Source organism: Staurois parvus, unplaced genomic scaffold (genome assembly GCF_062004578.1).
Source record: "Staurois parvus isolate SC_StPar_1 unplaced genomic scaffold, SC_StPar_1.0 ptg000360l, whole genome shotgun sequence".
In the NCBI taxonomy this organism is placed as follows: domain Eukaryota; kingdom Metazoa; phylum Chordata; class Amphibia; order Anura; family Ranidae; genus Staurois; species Staurois parvus.
The window spans coordinates 74,937-90,311 of record NW_028318156.1 but is presented as its reverse complement, the minus strand read 5'-3'; the positions used below and the strand labels follow the sequence as shown (position 1 = coordinate 90,311).

Here is a 15,375-nt window from a genome sequence, read left to right as displayed (position 1 = left end):
CAGTAAGGATGGGTTCAGAGATCCACCACTGGCAGTGTCGGGCTCTACCTTTTTGGTCTGGCCTCAGCACCAAGAATTTTTACGAAGGTGCTCGCGGTGGCCTTAGCTCCCCTAAGAATGAGGTCTATTACCATCATTCCCTATCTGGACGATTTCCTCTTAGTGGCCAGGTCTCACCAACAGTTGACAGAGGATCTGCAGGTTGCTCAGGACCTCCTTCTGAGTCTGGGGTGGCTCATAAACAGGGACAAGTCATGTTTAACTCCCTCCCATAGAGTTACCAATCTTGGGTACGAGATAGGTCAGGTGCTGGCAGGATTGCAGAGCAATCTATCCACGACAATAAGGGATATCATGAGGGCAGTGGGTCTCATGACTTCATGTTTCACAGCTGTCCCCTGGGCGAGACTCCACCAGCAGCCCCTGCAGGCCTTTCTTCTGAGGGTTTGGAATGGGGACAGATCTACTTTAGATCTGGCAGTCCGGCCTCGTCCAGGGTCAAGAGATCCCTTTGGTGGTGGCGGAAACAAATCAATCTAGCCAAAGGTCTGGAGTGGAACTGACCTTGTCTGGTTATGATTACGACCGATGTAAGCAGCTTTGGTTGGGGAGCTCATCTAGGTGACAGAGCGGCCCAGGGGTCGTGGTCCATGGGGGAAGCTCAGAGATCCTCGAATCAGAGAGAGCTTCTAGCAGTCCAGCGAGCGTTGGATGCCTTCCAGGCAGATCTTTTAGACTTGTCACCTGCAGATCCGTTCGGACAATATGGCTGCGGTGGCATATATCAACAACCGGGGGTACGCGAAGCCATCCTCTTCAAGCATCGCGGACAGCATTCTATCTTGGACCGAGCAGAACTTGTTTTCGATATCTGCCATTCATCTGAAAGGGGTGCAGAATTCCCTAGCGGACTTCCTAAGGCGACATCCAGTCAAACATGACGAATGGTCTCTCAACCACGAAGTGCTTATGACCATCACTCTCAGGTGGGGCATGCCGGAGGCTGATCTCTCTGCTTCCCAGGAAAACAAGAAAGTCAGACGGTTCTTCTCCCTAAATCCTCGAGATCAGGCTCTGGGTGTGGATGCCTTCACGAGCGCTTGGGAGTTCAATCTTTGTTATGCGTTTCCTCCCGTGAGGCTGATCCCAGCAGTCCTGCAGAAGTTTGTTAGAAAAGACAAACATTCTGGTGGCACCGTTCTGGCTGAAGAGGTCATGGTTTTTTCTGCTGTGGAGCCTGGCCTCGGTTCCCCCTTCCCCCTTCCAGAGAGAGACCAGATCCTCCTTCAGGGTCCTATGCTACACCCGCAAGTCAGAACCTTGAGGTTGGCAGCTTGGTTTCTGAAGAACAACTCCTGAAAGCTCACGGGTTTTCTGACAGAGTAATAAGGACTTTAGTGAACTGCGGCAAACCAGTTACCAGAGCTATTTATGCTAAGGTCTGGAAAAAAATTAAACTCCTGGTTGTTGGTTAAGGGGCGGGGCACTCTGTATATCCCGGTGGTGTTAAATTTCTTTCAGGATGGGGCAGATCAGGGCCTTTTGGTTAGCACTTTAAAGGTGTAGGCCTCGGCCCTTCGTGTTTTTGTTCAGATCCCCCTCTGACAAGATCCCTTTTTAACAGATTTTTTTCAGGGCTTTTTCCAAGTCCAGGCCGGTGGCGGTCAGGTCTTGTCCAGTTTGGGATCTGTCTTTGGTTCTAAAAGCTTTGGTCCTTTGTCCCTTTGATCCTCTGGAGAAATCTTCAATTAAGTTTTTAACTCTAAAAACTGTTTTTGATAGCAATCATGTTGGTCCATAGGGTGAGTGAATTGCAGGCGCTTTCCATTAGGGAGCCCTTTTTTGGCAGTTTTCGAGGATAGAATTGTGCTCAAAACACATCCTGGATTTCTTCCCAAGGTTTCCTCCTCCTTTTGTAGGTCTCAAGATATATTTTTGCCGACCTTCTGTTCTGCTCCCTCAAGCAGGGAGGAAGAAAGATTGTTTATTGGATGTTAGGAGCCTTTTGGTCTATCTTAGTAGATCCAGAGAATTCAGGAATTCGGATTCTTTTTGTTCTTTTTGCAGGAGCACGGAAGGGTTCCAAATCCACCAGAGCTAGATGAATTAGGATGGCTATTACGGAATCCTATAGCTTATTACAAATTCCACCCCTGTTTGTTAATACCCACTCAACCAGATCCTTGAAGGGTCCTGGGCAGAGAGAGCCGGTGCCTCGCTAGAACAGATCTGTAAGGTGGCCATCTGGTCCAGCTTTTCAACCTTTTGTGCAGCATTATCGCTTGGATCTTCTCTCTAACAAGGATCAGGAATTTGGGAGCAAAGTCCTCCAGGCAGTAGCCCCACCCTAGTGGGTAGGTTCTTGATTATCATCTCAAGGAGGCTGTCCTGGAAGATGTTTGGAGAAAACCAGAGTTAGACTTACTGGTAACTCCTTTTCTATGAGTCTTCCAGGACAGCTGGGATTTCCTACCCTTAGATTGTACAGTAATGTATGTTTATGCATAAATGTTTATTTCTTTTAGTGTCTTCCTGCGGTACTTGAGTAAAAAAAGGGAAGCCCGGAGGTCCGCCTTTTAAAGTTCTGTGCTTATGTGTTTCCTGTCACGGAGGGAGGAACACTATCCAAGGAGGCTGCCCTGGAAGACTCATAGAAAAGGAGTTACTGGTAAGTCTAGCTCTGGTTCTCTTTACCATAGAGAGGATCCTGCGATCATCCACCACTGTTGTTTTCTGTGGACGTCCATGCCTTTTTATATTGCTGAGCTCACCAGTGCATTCTTCTTTCCTCTAATGTACCAAAATATTGATTTGGCCAATCCTAATGTTGCTGCTATCTCTGTGATTGATTTGTTTAATTTTTGAAGTCTTACAATGGCATGTTTCACTTGCATGGACAGCTCCTTTGAGCGCATGATGTAGGTTCACAGCAATAGATTCCAAATGCAAATACCACACTTAGTCAACTCCAGACCTTTTACCTGCTTAATTGATGAAGAAATAACAAAGGAGTAGCCCACACCTGGCCATGAAACAGCTTTTGATTCAATTGTCCAATTACTTTTGGCCCCTTGAAAAAGGGGGAGATGGCTGCTCTTAAGAGCTGTAATTCCTAAACGCTTCCTCCAATTTGGATGTACATACCCTCAAATGAAACCTGAGAGTGTGCACTTTCAGCCCATATCCTTTATATAACTATAGATTGAATATGTTTTGGTAAATACCTGAAAAAAACTAAAATTGTGCCTGTGTCCAAATATATATGGACCTAACTGTATAGAGGGAGGTGAGGGGGCAGTACAGCTACTGATACTTTTTTTTTTTTTCTTTTACCTTAATGCAGGGAATGGATTTAGGGTAAAATCTTGCCTTTAGAACCACTTTAAGGGTTTATGTGCATGGACCCCACGTGTTTGCTGTGGGAGAGCGTGAATTGATTTCTCCATGCAGCTGGCCTGTCCTTCACCCTCTATACTGGTGTCTTGTCCTCCCCCTACTTGCTGCTTTCACTGGTGTGGGCTCTGTGCTGGTCTGTAAGATTACATAGTTCAGATTGGTACTCCTCTGTCTGCAGTATATTGTTTGATTTATCCACTATTATTTTGTGTTTTGACTCCTAGGTATAACATGGGTGTTAGTTTACAGAACGGACAAGTACAAGAGATTAAAAGCTGAAGTTGAGAAGCAAAGTAAAAAATGTAAGTTCTTAAAAGCTTTTTGTTTGGTTTAGTTTTGCATAGTGTTGGGGAAAAGTTGAAATTAGTCTCACATTATGATTTTTGTCTGAGAACCCTTTTGGGGGATTTTCCCTATTTTTCTGTAATCCCTCCCACACTCTACTAAAGATATGCGTTTTGTTCTCCTTGGAAAGGCTTCATATCAGTTCCGAAGGATAAAGTGTCTGGTGTTGGAATGCAGAACAGAGAGTCTCTCCATAGGAGGGAATAAAAGGACATCTATAGTTTTTATATATTTTCTGCTTTAACCCCCCCCCCACAAAAAAAAAGAATAAAAACTACCCTTACAGTGGAGCCGTGCACACTGCAAGGGTAACCGCTTGTTATGTCTAGTGGCATGTAATACTTACCTAATTCCTTGCTCAGGCAGGCTTCCTCCTTCTGTGTGATCAGTCCCCGGAAGCCTTTTCTCTCAGTCGCTGTGACCAGCGATTGCAAGCTGATTTCACCGAGTACAATGCAAGGCCAGTAGTCCTGTATTGTACCTGAGAATGGCAAGAGAGTGCCCACAACAAGGAATGGGGAGAGGTGTTTTTTTTTTCACTTGGAGTTGGGCTTTAAGGGTCTATTCTGTTGCTGCTGTGTTTCAGTTAGGCGGCTCATTCATTTGAATGGGCTACACAAGCACCACAGCACAGGATATAATGCACCATCAGCATTATTTTTTCTCAGCTCTCCACAAGCACAGGAGTTGGACCAATGGAATTGCACTCTGTTTGTGTTCCTCTAAATTTAAAGTACTGCAAAGTAAAAAGTGCATATTACCTCACCACTCAGATGTGATTCCTGCCTGAAGCTGGCCATAGATGGATCAAAATTCGTCTGGTTCAGCAGGGACCAAACTATTTCGATCCATGTATGGCTGTCTGCATTCAACAGGCGTAGATCATTAGATAAAATTCACTCAAATGAGAATGTTGAAAAACCTTTCTTGATATGCTGCTGATTTATTCTGACATCGCAGGAGCCCACAGGTTGGTTTAAAGTATTGCAGTGACGATAGCATTTAAATGTCATTCAAAAATATCAAATGAGAACAGTTTTGCAAGCCTGAGATCCCTGATTCCCAATATTGTTTTTATACATATTTTGTACATATAGCACTTATTGTGACTTGTTAAGTTGTTTTAATTCTGTAACATTAACACAATCAGTCATAATGAACTGTCTTTTGAAGTCTCAGATAAAAGCTCTTTCAAAGAGTTATCCTGTAGACTGATATTTTTATTTACAAAAATAAATTCTAGTATGAATTATCCCCTGGCTTCATGTGTCTTGTATGAGGTGGTATCAAAGTTTTGAGACTGGTTTTGTAAAATTTCAACAGATGACAGCAAAAGGCTGCACGCACAGTCACAGGGTGCACCGACCTTCTAGTTAGTAAGTTAGTGTGCCAGAAAAACATTATCCTGTGTACATTACTAGCTGTGCAACTGGTGCTATTCTGGCCTTGCGTGTTACCACGTCTGCTATTTTATCATGCACAGCAAGTTAGAACAAAGAGAAAATGTGAAATTCCTCGTGAAACCCATACACCCAAGTTTCATCACCGGTAATGAACCTCGACATGAAAGACCGATGGGTCATCCACAGCATGCTGACTGAGTTCTTGGCAGGGGACGAACTTAGCAGCAACATTGTACATGTTCAAATCACACGTGAGGACTGCATTGTCTGCTCCAAATGACACACTGACAAGGGCAGCAATGTTGTGGATTGTTCTCTGACAATCAGTGCAGAAGTTGCCGAATGGTTTCAACGTTTTTTGTGGGTTGAGCTCATTGGAAGTCTTCCTGATCTCTCGTCGTCTTCCAGTGATGTTCTTCCTCTCTTGAAGTGTGCGTGCCACTCAAAACATCTCAATTGACTCATTGCAGCATTGCTGTAAACTTGCTGTATCATGTCACATGTCTCTGTGGCAGATTTACCCAGTTTCATGCAGAATTTCATGTTTGCTCTTTGTTCTATCTTGCTGTCCATGATTAAGTAGCAGATTTGGCAATGCACATGGTCAGAATAGCACCAGTTGCACAGCACCTGATGTACACAGGATAATTTCTTTGGCACACTGACATATGAAGGTTGGTGCTCCCTGTGACTGTGGGTGCAGCCTTGTGCGGCCATCTGTTAGCGTATTACAAAACTAGTCTCTAAACTTTTTGCTACCACCTTGTAGTTGGACATTCAGAGACCCATCTTCCAAGTTCTGTTTAAAACACATTAAAAAGCACTTTCTGATGCAACCTGTATAGTTTGTGAAACACCATCAGCTTGGACGGACTCTAATCATCCATCTATGTGAACCCAAATACTAACTGCATAGGTGAGATTGTTAGACTTATTATCTCCTCTCTTCTTCTTTTTTTTTTTTTTTTTTTTTTTTTTTACAAGAAATACTGTGACACTAAAACTGTGATGAATTGTGGTTAATGATAACATTTTAGGGCTAAACTTCGCTTTCTGTGTTTTTTATTTATTTTTAGTGGAAAAGAAAAAGGAAGCTATAACAGAATCTGCTGGACGCACACAAAAGAAAAAAATAGGTAATTGTATCTTCTAGTGGCCTATAAGAAACTTGTTCAGATTTTGATTTCTTTGAGGAACTTTTCTTGTTTTAACTTTGCTTTGGTACCTATTTTGCTATTTACTGTACTATTTATCCAATTTATGACCGCCCTTCCACATTGCAGTGCGGACAGGCGGCTGCTTTAGGCAAAGCGTCATACAGGTATGTTGCTGCCTACTTCTAGGTTTCAGGTACTCCCTTCCCGCCTTCACCCACTGTGATTGTACACAGCTGGTATCTCTCTGTCAGCAAGTCTTGGCCAATGGTTCACGTTCGGGACCTGCTGTGATGGTCTGTGTGTGATCGCAGCCCAGAGTTCTTCCTTGACATTCAACACAGAGCTCTGAACACAGGGAGAAATGTCAGTTTCTCATCCCTGCTAAGCAGGGATGAGAAATTGATATATCTTAGTAAAAGAAGCACAGTTTACACTAATTGTACATTGTTGTGCACACATTTAACCTCTGATCACCCTAGATGTTAATCTCTTTCGAGCCAGTGTTATTAGTACAGTGACAGTGTATAGTATTATCACTGATCACTGTATTAATGTCACTGGTGATGTCAGTGTTAGATTGCCCGCCACACTCCCACAGCCCATTATTAATCGCTGATGCTGCCATTTGAAGTATTAAAAAAAAAAGCCAGTATATATCCCATAATTTATAGGCACTACAACTTTAACGCAAACCAATCAATATACACTTATTGGGATTTTGTATCGCACATGTAGCAGAATATATTTTGTCAAAAATTTATAAAGAAATTAGATTTTTTTTATTTTTTTTGTTGAATACGTTTTATAGCAGAAAGTACAAAATATATTAATATTTTTCAAAATTTTAAGCCTTTTTTTTTTGTTTATATTGCAGAAAAAACCCTGTGGTGATCAAATAAAATGAAGAGAGCTATATTTGTTTGAAAAAAATATATAAATTTCGTTTGGGTACAGCATTGCATGACCGTGCAATTACCAGTTAAAGTAGCACAGTGCAGTACAGCAAAAAAAGGCCTGGTCATGAAGGGGGTAAAATCTTCTGCAGCTGAAGTGGTTATTTGTGTAGTTTAACAGGCTTTAAAGTAGAAATCTTGAGGGAGATTTACGAACACTGGAGCACTCTGGTGCAGCTGTGTATGGCAGCCAAACTTCTTTTAACTTCAACTTGTTCAATTAAGCTTTGACAATAAAACCTGGAAGCTGATTGGTTTCTATGCAGAGCTGCACCAGATTTTGCACCGTGCAGTTTTATTAAATAACCCCCAATGTGTTTTGATTGCTACTGCTCCACCAGCAACATTTCCACTCTTTTCTTTTAAACTGACATTAACTTTCTCTATTGGCATAGTAGCCCTTGAAGAGCCATACAGCACTTGGAGATTTACCGCATTGATGGGAGCCAGATTGTGCCTGCACTATCAAGTATCTGCAAGCTGCATTTCACAAATGTTATTGCAGAATTTACACAGGATGAATAAAAGGTTTTTTTTTTTTGCTCCTCTGATAACTGCTATTTAGGGGCACTCTACCACCTACTGTTATAACGCCAATTAATACAGGTTTATCCGCAAACTATTGTATAGTTCATGCATAACTGTTTCCATGCTGTGCTTATGAGTTAAAGTGGTTCTCCAGCCCTCCCCTCCTTTTTTTTTTTTTTTTTTTTTTTTTTAATCCCTGAATACCTAGTTATGAGTCCTGAATATTTCAATACCCACCCAGCGATCCAGTGGTGTCCTGCAAAATCCTGTCTAAATTTTGGTCCTGCGCGACTATTTTTTTAAATGACATCATCCCGAGGCCTGCTAGCTCTTCCGGATTTAGCTGCTGGGCCTTAGAATGAGCGTCGCTAAGCGTGCCCCCCCCCCCTCCTTTCTCTATGAAGCACTATGCCTCCTGGGATATGTGACATGCATATCCCAGGAGCCATACAAGCATAATGCGTGTCATTCGTCTAGGCAAATGACTGGCATAAGGGGTGGGACAGAATGTTTTAAGAAAAAAAGCGTAAAGGAAGGGGGGAAAAAGTGCATTTCACGTGTAGAGGAGGAACCTTCACAATCAGGGTGAAGTTCTGCTTTATTACAAGATTCCTTATTCAAAAAAACACTGTTAAAAAAAAAACCCAAAAACATACTGTTTATCGAGGCCTTGTATCTGTAAACTTTATAACATTTTTCAGGTTTTGATTTCCTGGCTGGATATAAGTAACTTTGCCCCCAGCTTTTCAATGTGCTCATGAAAAATATCTTGACATGTCACTTGACATTGTTTACATACAGCAACTGTATGTAAACAAAACTTTTAAAATCATCAAGCCATCCCTTTAGGCTCCTGTCAAGGTGGCTTTGCCCAGTGACCAGGCTACTATACTTTAAGTTTGTAGCAAGACACATGGTGAAGGGTGGCAACTGCAGGGGGCCAATCTTTGTCAGGCACTTGTGAACACAGCACAGAATTGCACAATTGTATCATTTTTAAGACCGCTTCTCAGTGGCAGCGTATGCTGTCCTTGGTAATATCTGAACAAAGATGGTGTGTCCTTCAGGAGAGAAATGGAAATTAAGGTATTTTCTGGAGTACTGCGATCGCTGTAAGGGTATGCATACACTTAACATGAAAAAAACATAGCTGATGCTAGGGCTAATTTTGATTTTATTTTTTTTTTCCCTTCTGGAATGGTTTTTTATTGCTCTCTAATATGAACGTAAATTCCACAGATGCTTTATTCTGCTTATTTTCTATTGCTTTTTAAACATTCCTAAAAGTTGGTTCATTTACCAGTGTTTCAGTATAGAGACATGGGGGTTGATATACTAAATGCAAATAGACTGTTCACTTTGCAGAGGAATTTTCTCTTTGCTTAGTGCTTGAGGTGAGTCTCTGCAGACTTCTATCATTTATTCAGGTGTAAACAAAATACTGTTTTTCTCATTTTCCTTGCACATGATTGAATGTTCTTTGTGAAGTGATTTTTCAGTTCCCTAAGCTAAGGGAAAATTCCTTTGCAAAGCAAACAGCTTTTTTGTCTTTAGTAAATCAGCACCATGGCATCTGGCTTAATGAATCCTTCCATTGTCTAGATTTTTAGCCATTATTTCTTTCATAGGAAAAATTCCCCCAATGCAGTAGACTAGGTAAATCTTTACTAAATTAAGAAAAAGTATAATTATGTTGTTGTTCATGTAATAGTTCTGTACTGTTGCCTGTGTGAATAAGTGCCCAAGCTTCAACCTGCCTCTGTTTTTCCCGCATGTTGAGGCATTTATTAATCAGATATTTTTCATATGCATCTGACAGAAATATGTTTGTCATTTTTGCAGAACGTCAGGAAGAGAAGCTGAAAAATAATAACCGTGATCTATCCATGGTAAGTAATATTGTAACCCAATGGAGTATAGCAGTTAAAGGAGAAGGTGTGTGTGTGTACAAAATATGATAGAAATGTCTTCTGCAGTTTATCTGTATGCCACAAATACAGACAAGTCTTTTGCTAGCAGTCGGAAAGCTTGTCTGGTCTCCATTAGTCTCACTCCTGACAAAACCTTTTTTGTGTTTTTTTCTTTTGTTTAGTTTATGAATAGAGAGGGGATGGATACAAACCTATGTTATTGCTGTCTGTGACCTCATTGGGCAAATTCTCCTTTCTTCTGTCCCGTTGACCATATTGTCACTCCACAGGTAGTGAAGGAAATCTCCAGTAGGTCACAGACAATAATAAAAAAAAAAATAGCATTCCTCTATTCTTTATTGTATGTCTGCTCTATTTTTTTGTTTTAGGGACACATAGCCACTGGCACAGGAAGTGATGGAGAATCTTTCACGGGGCCCACAGAAAGCAGTGAAAATTTAAAGGGGGTCTTAATCCTTTCCTGCTCTATCTAAAACTGAAAAACGTTTTGGCTGTAGTTGTTTCTCCAAGGTCCATAACTTTATCACAAAAGGCTTGTGCCAAGCCTTAATCGTGTGCCTGTTACTCATACATGTTCCTTTTGCAGGTGTCTTTTTATCTCAGTCTACTGTAACTTTCAGTGGTTTAGCTATCCTTGACTGAAGGCACTGCCTACTGTTACATGATATTTTTACATAATCTTTACTCACCTGCAAGGACAAAGACTAACTACAAGATAACACATTTCTACATAGTTGCATATTTTTCACAATAGACATAAAGAAAAAAGAAGGTAGTTTCAAGCACAAGATAGTATTCAGAATGAGTGGACATATCCTTCCACACTTGAGATCGCAGCTTTTTAGTGTGGGCTAAAGGTTATGCAGCTCTGATGCTGACAGCCTGTAAAACTGAGAAGATGATGACTGCAACAGTTGGACGATGCACCAAGTAGTACCAACATTTAGGGCGGTATGAACTCGGGGACGATTGCTCGAAATGCAGACTGCTTACGTTTTTGGGCTTAAAGCTATGGGCATGCTCTGCCCTAAACATTAGTACCACTCGTTGCAGCACCCATACCTTTTCAGCCATAATGGCCTTCAACCTTTTCACAGAGGTTTACCGGCTGATGGCAGTGGGACTGGGGAGTGCACCTGTGTCTGCCTGCACCAAAACCTTGGGCTCTCATGCACTGGGTCTAAATGCCCAGAGTGCATGAGGCCTTAACAGCAATTTTTTTATGTCGTTTTATGGACTTTGACATCCCATGTCCATCATAACTAACTCGACCTATAGTAACCAAAATTGTTCTTACATTAAATCAATCGCTAGTCACCTGGCTCTCATTTTGACCCACAAAACAATGCGGATAAGGACTTGACGTTTCTTTGACTTTACTAACGTACATCCAGATCGTTAATTCAAGGCTCAACATCGAGAGGGTCATCCTAACAGCCAGACCACTAGAATTATTGGAAGTTTAACATTCGTAGCCTCTGTGTTTTCACTCAGGAACTCACTATTAAAAAAAATAATGTAAAGATTCATTGTTTTGCCAAAGGGAGGATCTCCAGAAACAGCCAAAGATATGTAATATACATTTGCACGACTGTTGTAAACGTGCGGCTAAATGGGAGTAAAGATTACCTACTGTCCAAAGTATATGTGGTTGCTTGAAATGCAAGACTATTACAATAATTTTAGTTCAGCCGTAGGCCATTTCCTGTTAGCCGGTTCACACTGGGATTGCACAAGAATGTGTGCGTTCCCATACTGTGCATTTTGACAGACTATTCATTTGAAGTAGCAACTGTACTACTTTTAACCACTTGCCTACTGGGCACTTTCACCCCCCTTCCTGCACAGGCCAATTTTCAGCTTTCAACTCTGTCGCACTTTAAATGACAATTGCGCAGTCATGCAACACTGTACCCAAATTAAATTTTTATAATTTTTTTGGAACAGATAGAGCTTTCTATTTTTGGTATTTAATCACCAGTAAGGGTTTTATTTATTGCTAAACAAACCAACCCCCCCCCCCCTCCCCCCACAGATTTAAAAAACAAAATGTTTTTTCTTCATTTCTGTTAGAAAATTTTGCAAATAAGTTTTCTTCTTTTCTGATGGGCACTGATAGGCGGCACTGGTCTGCCCTGATGGGCACTGCAAGGCTACACTGATGGGCACTGCACGGCTGCACTGATAATCAGGGCACTGATGATATATGCTCTGATTATTGGTGTAAATGTCCCCTGTGTGAATTGCTGTTTACCGACCTTCCTTTTCTCATGCTGTCACAGCGCGTGAGGAAAAGACTGCTGATAACTAGCAAGTCTATTTACACTGTGATTGGATACAGCTGATCACATGGTAAAGGGCTGCTGGGATTGGAAATAGCGATCACGTAGCCCACCCGATGCTTGCCTCGGGGGCACGCTGGGGGTGAGGTTCGGGGTTGATGTCAATAGATGTCCTGCCAGAACTGGATGACCATGCTGTAGTCATCATTGAACTATAGCACAGTCGGAAAGCAGTTTAAAACAAACTGTACCAAATTAAATGGTGCTGCAATACCATGCAGTTTAGTGTCTGCAAAAGAACATCCCACGTGAACTACAGTTTTGAAGATGCTCTGACCTCCTCATATAGCCATTACAATTTGGCCTTTGTCAAAGTTGCCCAAATTCCTACAATTGTCCATTTTGCTTTCAACGCATCAACTTCAGAGACAACGCAATTACTTCTTGACTAATCTATCCCACCCACCCACTTATAGGTGCCTTTTTGTAACTAAATAATCAGTGTTATTCACCTTCTGTCAGTGGTCATAATGGTATGACTGGTGTGTGTGTATGCAGATAGATATATATACACATACATACTGTATATATTCTGTGTGTGTAGCATGACCTTTACTATGATGCAGATGAGTCACAAAAGGTTTCTGACATTTTATGCCCGTTAATAGGTCCGCATGAAGTCCATGTTTGCCATTGGATTTTGTTTCACAGCTTTGATGGGAATGTTCAACTCCATGTAAGTTATATGTCATCTTTCATACATAAGCAATGGAGGTTTACTGAGAGAGAGAGTAGGAGTGATATGTATACACAGCTTAAAGGCTAAGTTCACTTTTAACAAAAAAAAAAAAAAAATAGATGCATATGTTTTTGCAGGTAAAAATGTGTATTTATTATTTTGTTTTGCACAGGAGCCTGTAGAGCATTGCACCCATGATCAGTGGATTGCAGGTGCAATATCATGCTCCTGCAGACACTTCCTACAGCTCTGTTCCTGTTCCTCTGTATGGGCTTTCCATTACTGAGACCATCTGCCATGGTGCAGTTAATTTATTTACAAATGGCTGTGAATGAATGATGTGGTTGTGCAGGCAGAGCCCTGATCAGCATGCCCGCAGTTCATTTAAAGTACAAGTCCATCTGCCGCAGTGGTTTTTTCATTCACACATTCCTGTGAACCAAAAATGCAGCTGCGTTGGCAGAGCCCTGAACAGCTGCACTGTTTTCAAAATCTGACAGTGTGCAGAGAAAAGAACCCCCATTTGCTGTCACACTGAGTGGGTGAGATGCAGAACAAGAACATGTAGCCTATACTAAAAGTTTTATGCAGTTCTCAATGGTTTTTAATGCCCTCCAGAATTTATCTCTTAAGCCTGCCTGTTGGTCATATTTGACTGGGAATCATATTAAACTACAAACAGGTGGGTGGGTGTAGGGTCAGGTTCCATTTTTAATGGATGAGATAGAGACTCGCATTCTTCTGAATGGGCAAAGCCCCTAAAAGTCAACCCCCCCCACTTATATTTGCATTCCTCACACTTCACATCTACATTGTCATCTTGTCTCCATGCTACAGAGATCCGCCCCCTTATTGGTCCTCGTGGCCACTGTCATTGGGACTACTGGAAGTGGGGCAAATTCCAAATTTTGAGTTTTTCCCAGAACAGGTTAAAAGAGAAATCTTTCATCAGGCACATTTATCTCATGACAACTGTTTAAGATAGTATTTCAATTACTTGGAGGGGGGGGGGATTTCCTCTCATTTTCTGTTGTGTCTCTGTGACAGAAAATGAAAATATCCCCAGTGGTAGAACCTGACAGGGGTTTAACTCTCCTAATGTATATAAAAATTAAAAAGAAAAAAATGATGTTGGCTTTAGGCATACTTTAAGCCCTGTATAGATTTCCAACATGAATAGTGTGGACTATGTTTACAGAGCAAATCCTCTACACACTATTTACAGCTGCACTGGCCACATACCATCACTACAGGAAAGACGGTATGTTTGGGCAAATTGGGAGTGGATATGCACAGTGCATTTGGAGAACTAAAATAAAACCTGCAGTTTTGATAGAGAAGAGAACTTCAGTAGACCACCAACTAAGAATTTGGCCATTTACTGGAGATTCACTCATATCCTTTGAAAGTGCACTGCTTTTCCCATGTGTTCCTGCTGGATTGCTGTGGATGTCAACAGTGTCCCAGCCCCACACAGGCCAGGTAGTAGGAAAACACATTTTTGTCTTTGAATATTGGAAGTCTGGATGTGTATTGCTGCCTGGACTAGGTCTTCCATCATCAAAACACAAATAATGTTTAAATTGTGTTTCCAATGCGTTTTGTCTAGCCAAAGAAGGTACTTGGGTGTTCATATACTCTGTACCTGTGAGGAGTTAAATCTAACCTTGACAACCTCATACAGTATATTATCAGGAAAATCTGTTAATGGTCCAGCCAACTTTAACAGTCACCAGAAGAAATCAGTTTCAACAATTCTTCTTAAAAACAGTTGCATACGTTGTGACTAGGTTCACACTTGTGCGGTGTGGGACACTGCATGTGATTCACACAGGAATTGCACCGCATTCCTGTGCACGTCACATGCGATGTCTGTGTGGTGTGATTTGAGCCATACATTTTGTATGTCTCAAATCACATCCGCACCAAAATGGTTACGGACCTTTTTTTGTCCACACCTGAATCGCATCGCATGGGTGTTCTGGTTTTTGGTAAACGCACTGTGTTTTGCATTAATTTTTGGGGTGTTAATTTAACATACCCGCAGGAGATCACACGGATGCCATGCAATTGCAATGCATTGTGGGAAATGCACAGGATTTGCTGTGTTTCTTGCATCACATCAGTGTGAACCAGGATAGTAAGTATTTGTAAAACCACACTGCTACTCCGAGGCACCTCTGCGAAGTGTGGTTCTGCTAGTATCTATTTGCAGAAGTTCTGGGTGTAAATTGAGTGGTTGACCTTTTTATTTTACTTATTGAATGTATGCAGATAGATACGCTGGGGGCTGGCATTCTGCTGTGCTGGACTTTTGATGTGTCTCTGCACTTGTATGGAAGAAAGTGCCGCTCCCAATTTATTCCTTGCTTATGTCTCAAGACAGAAGCTCTGTTTGGCTAGAGTTAGCGACCACACTTCACAAAGATTCCCTTGAATAGCTGTGTCACTTGATGTACAGTGGGGCAAAAAAGTATTTAGTCAGCCACCTATTGTGCAAGTTCTCCCACTTAAAAAGATGAGAGAGGCCTGTAATTGGCATCATAGGTAGACCTCAACTATGAGAGACAAAATGAGAAAACAAATCCAGACAATCACATTGGCTGATTTGGAAAGAATTTATTTGCAAATTATGGTGGAA

The 15,375-nt window shown here is 41.5% G+C and overlaps 1 protein-coding gene across 1 annotated transcript in view; it reads left to right on the top strand.

Annotated features, from left to right (window-relative positions):
- TMCO1 (transmembrane and coiled-coil domains 1) overlaps positions 1 to 15,375 on the top strand; it is a 39,731-nt gene that overhangs the window by 9,952 nt on the left and 14,404 nt on the right. Inside the window, exons 2-5 of the mRNA XM_089684851.1 lie at positions 3,621 to 3,698; positions 6,221 to 6,280; positions 9,625 to 9,671; positions 12,664 to 12,731. Of these exons, the coding sequence (XP_089540977.1) occupies positions 3,621 to 3,698; positions 6,221 to 6,280; positions 9,625 to 9,671; positions 12,664 to 12,731 (253 nt within the window). The remainder of the gene's footprint in view (positions 1 to 3,620; positions 3,699 to 6,220; positions 6,281 to 9,624; positions 9,672 to 12,663; positions 12,732 to 15,375) is intronic.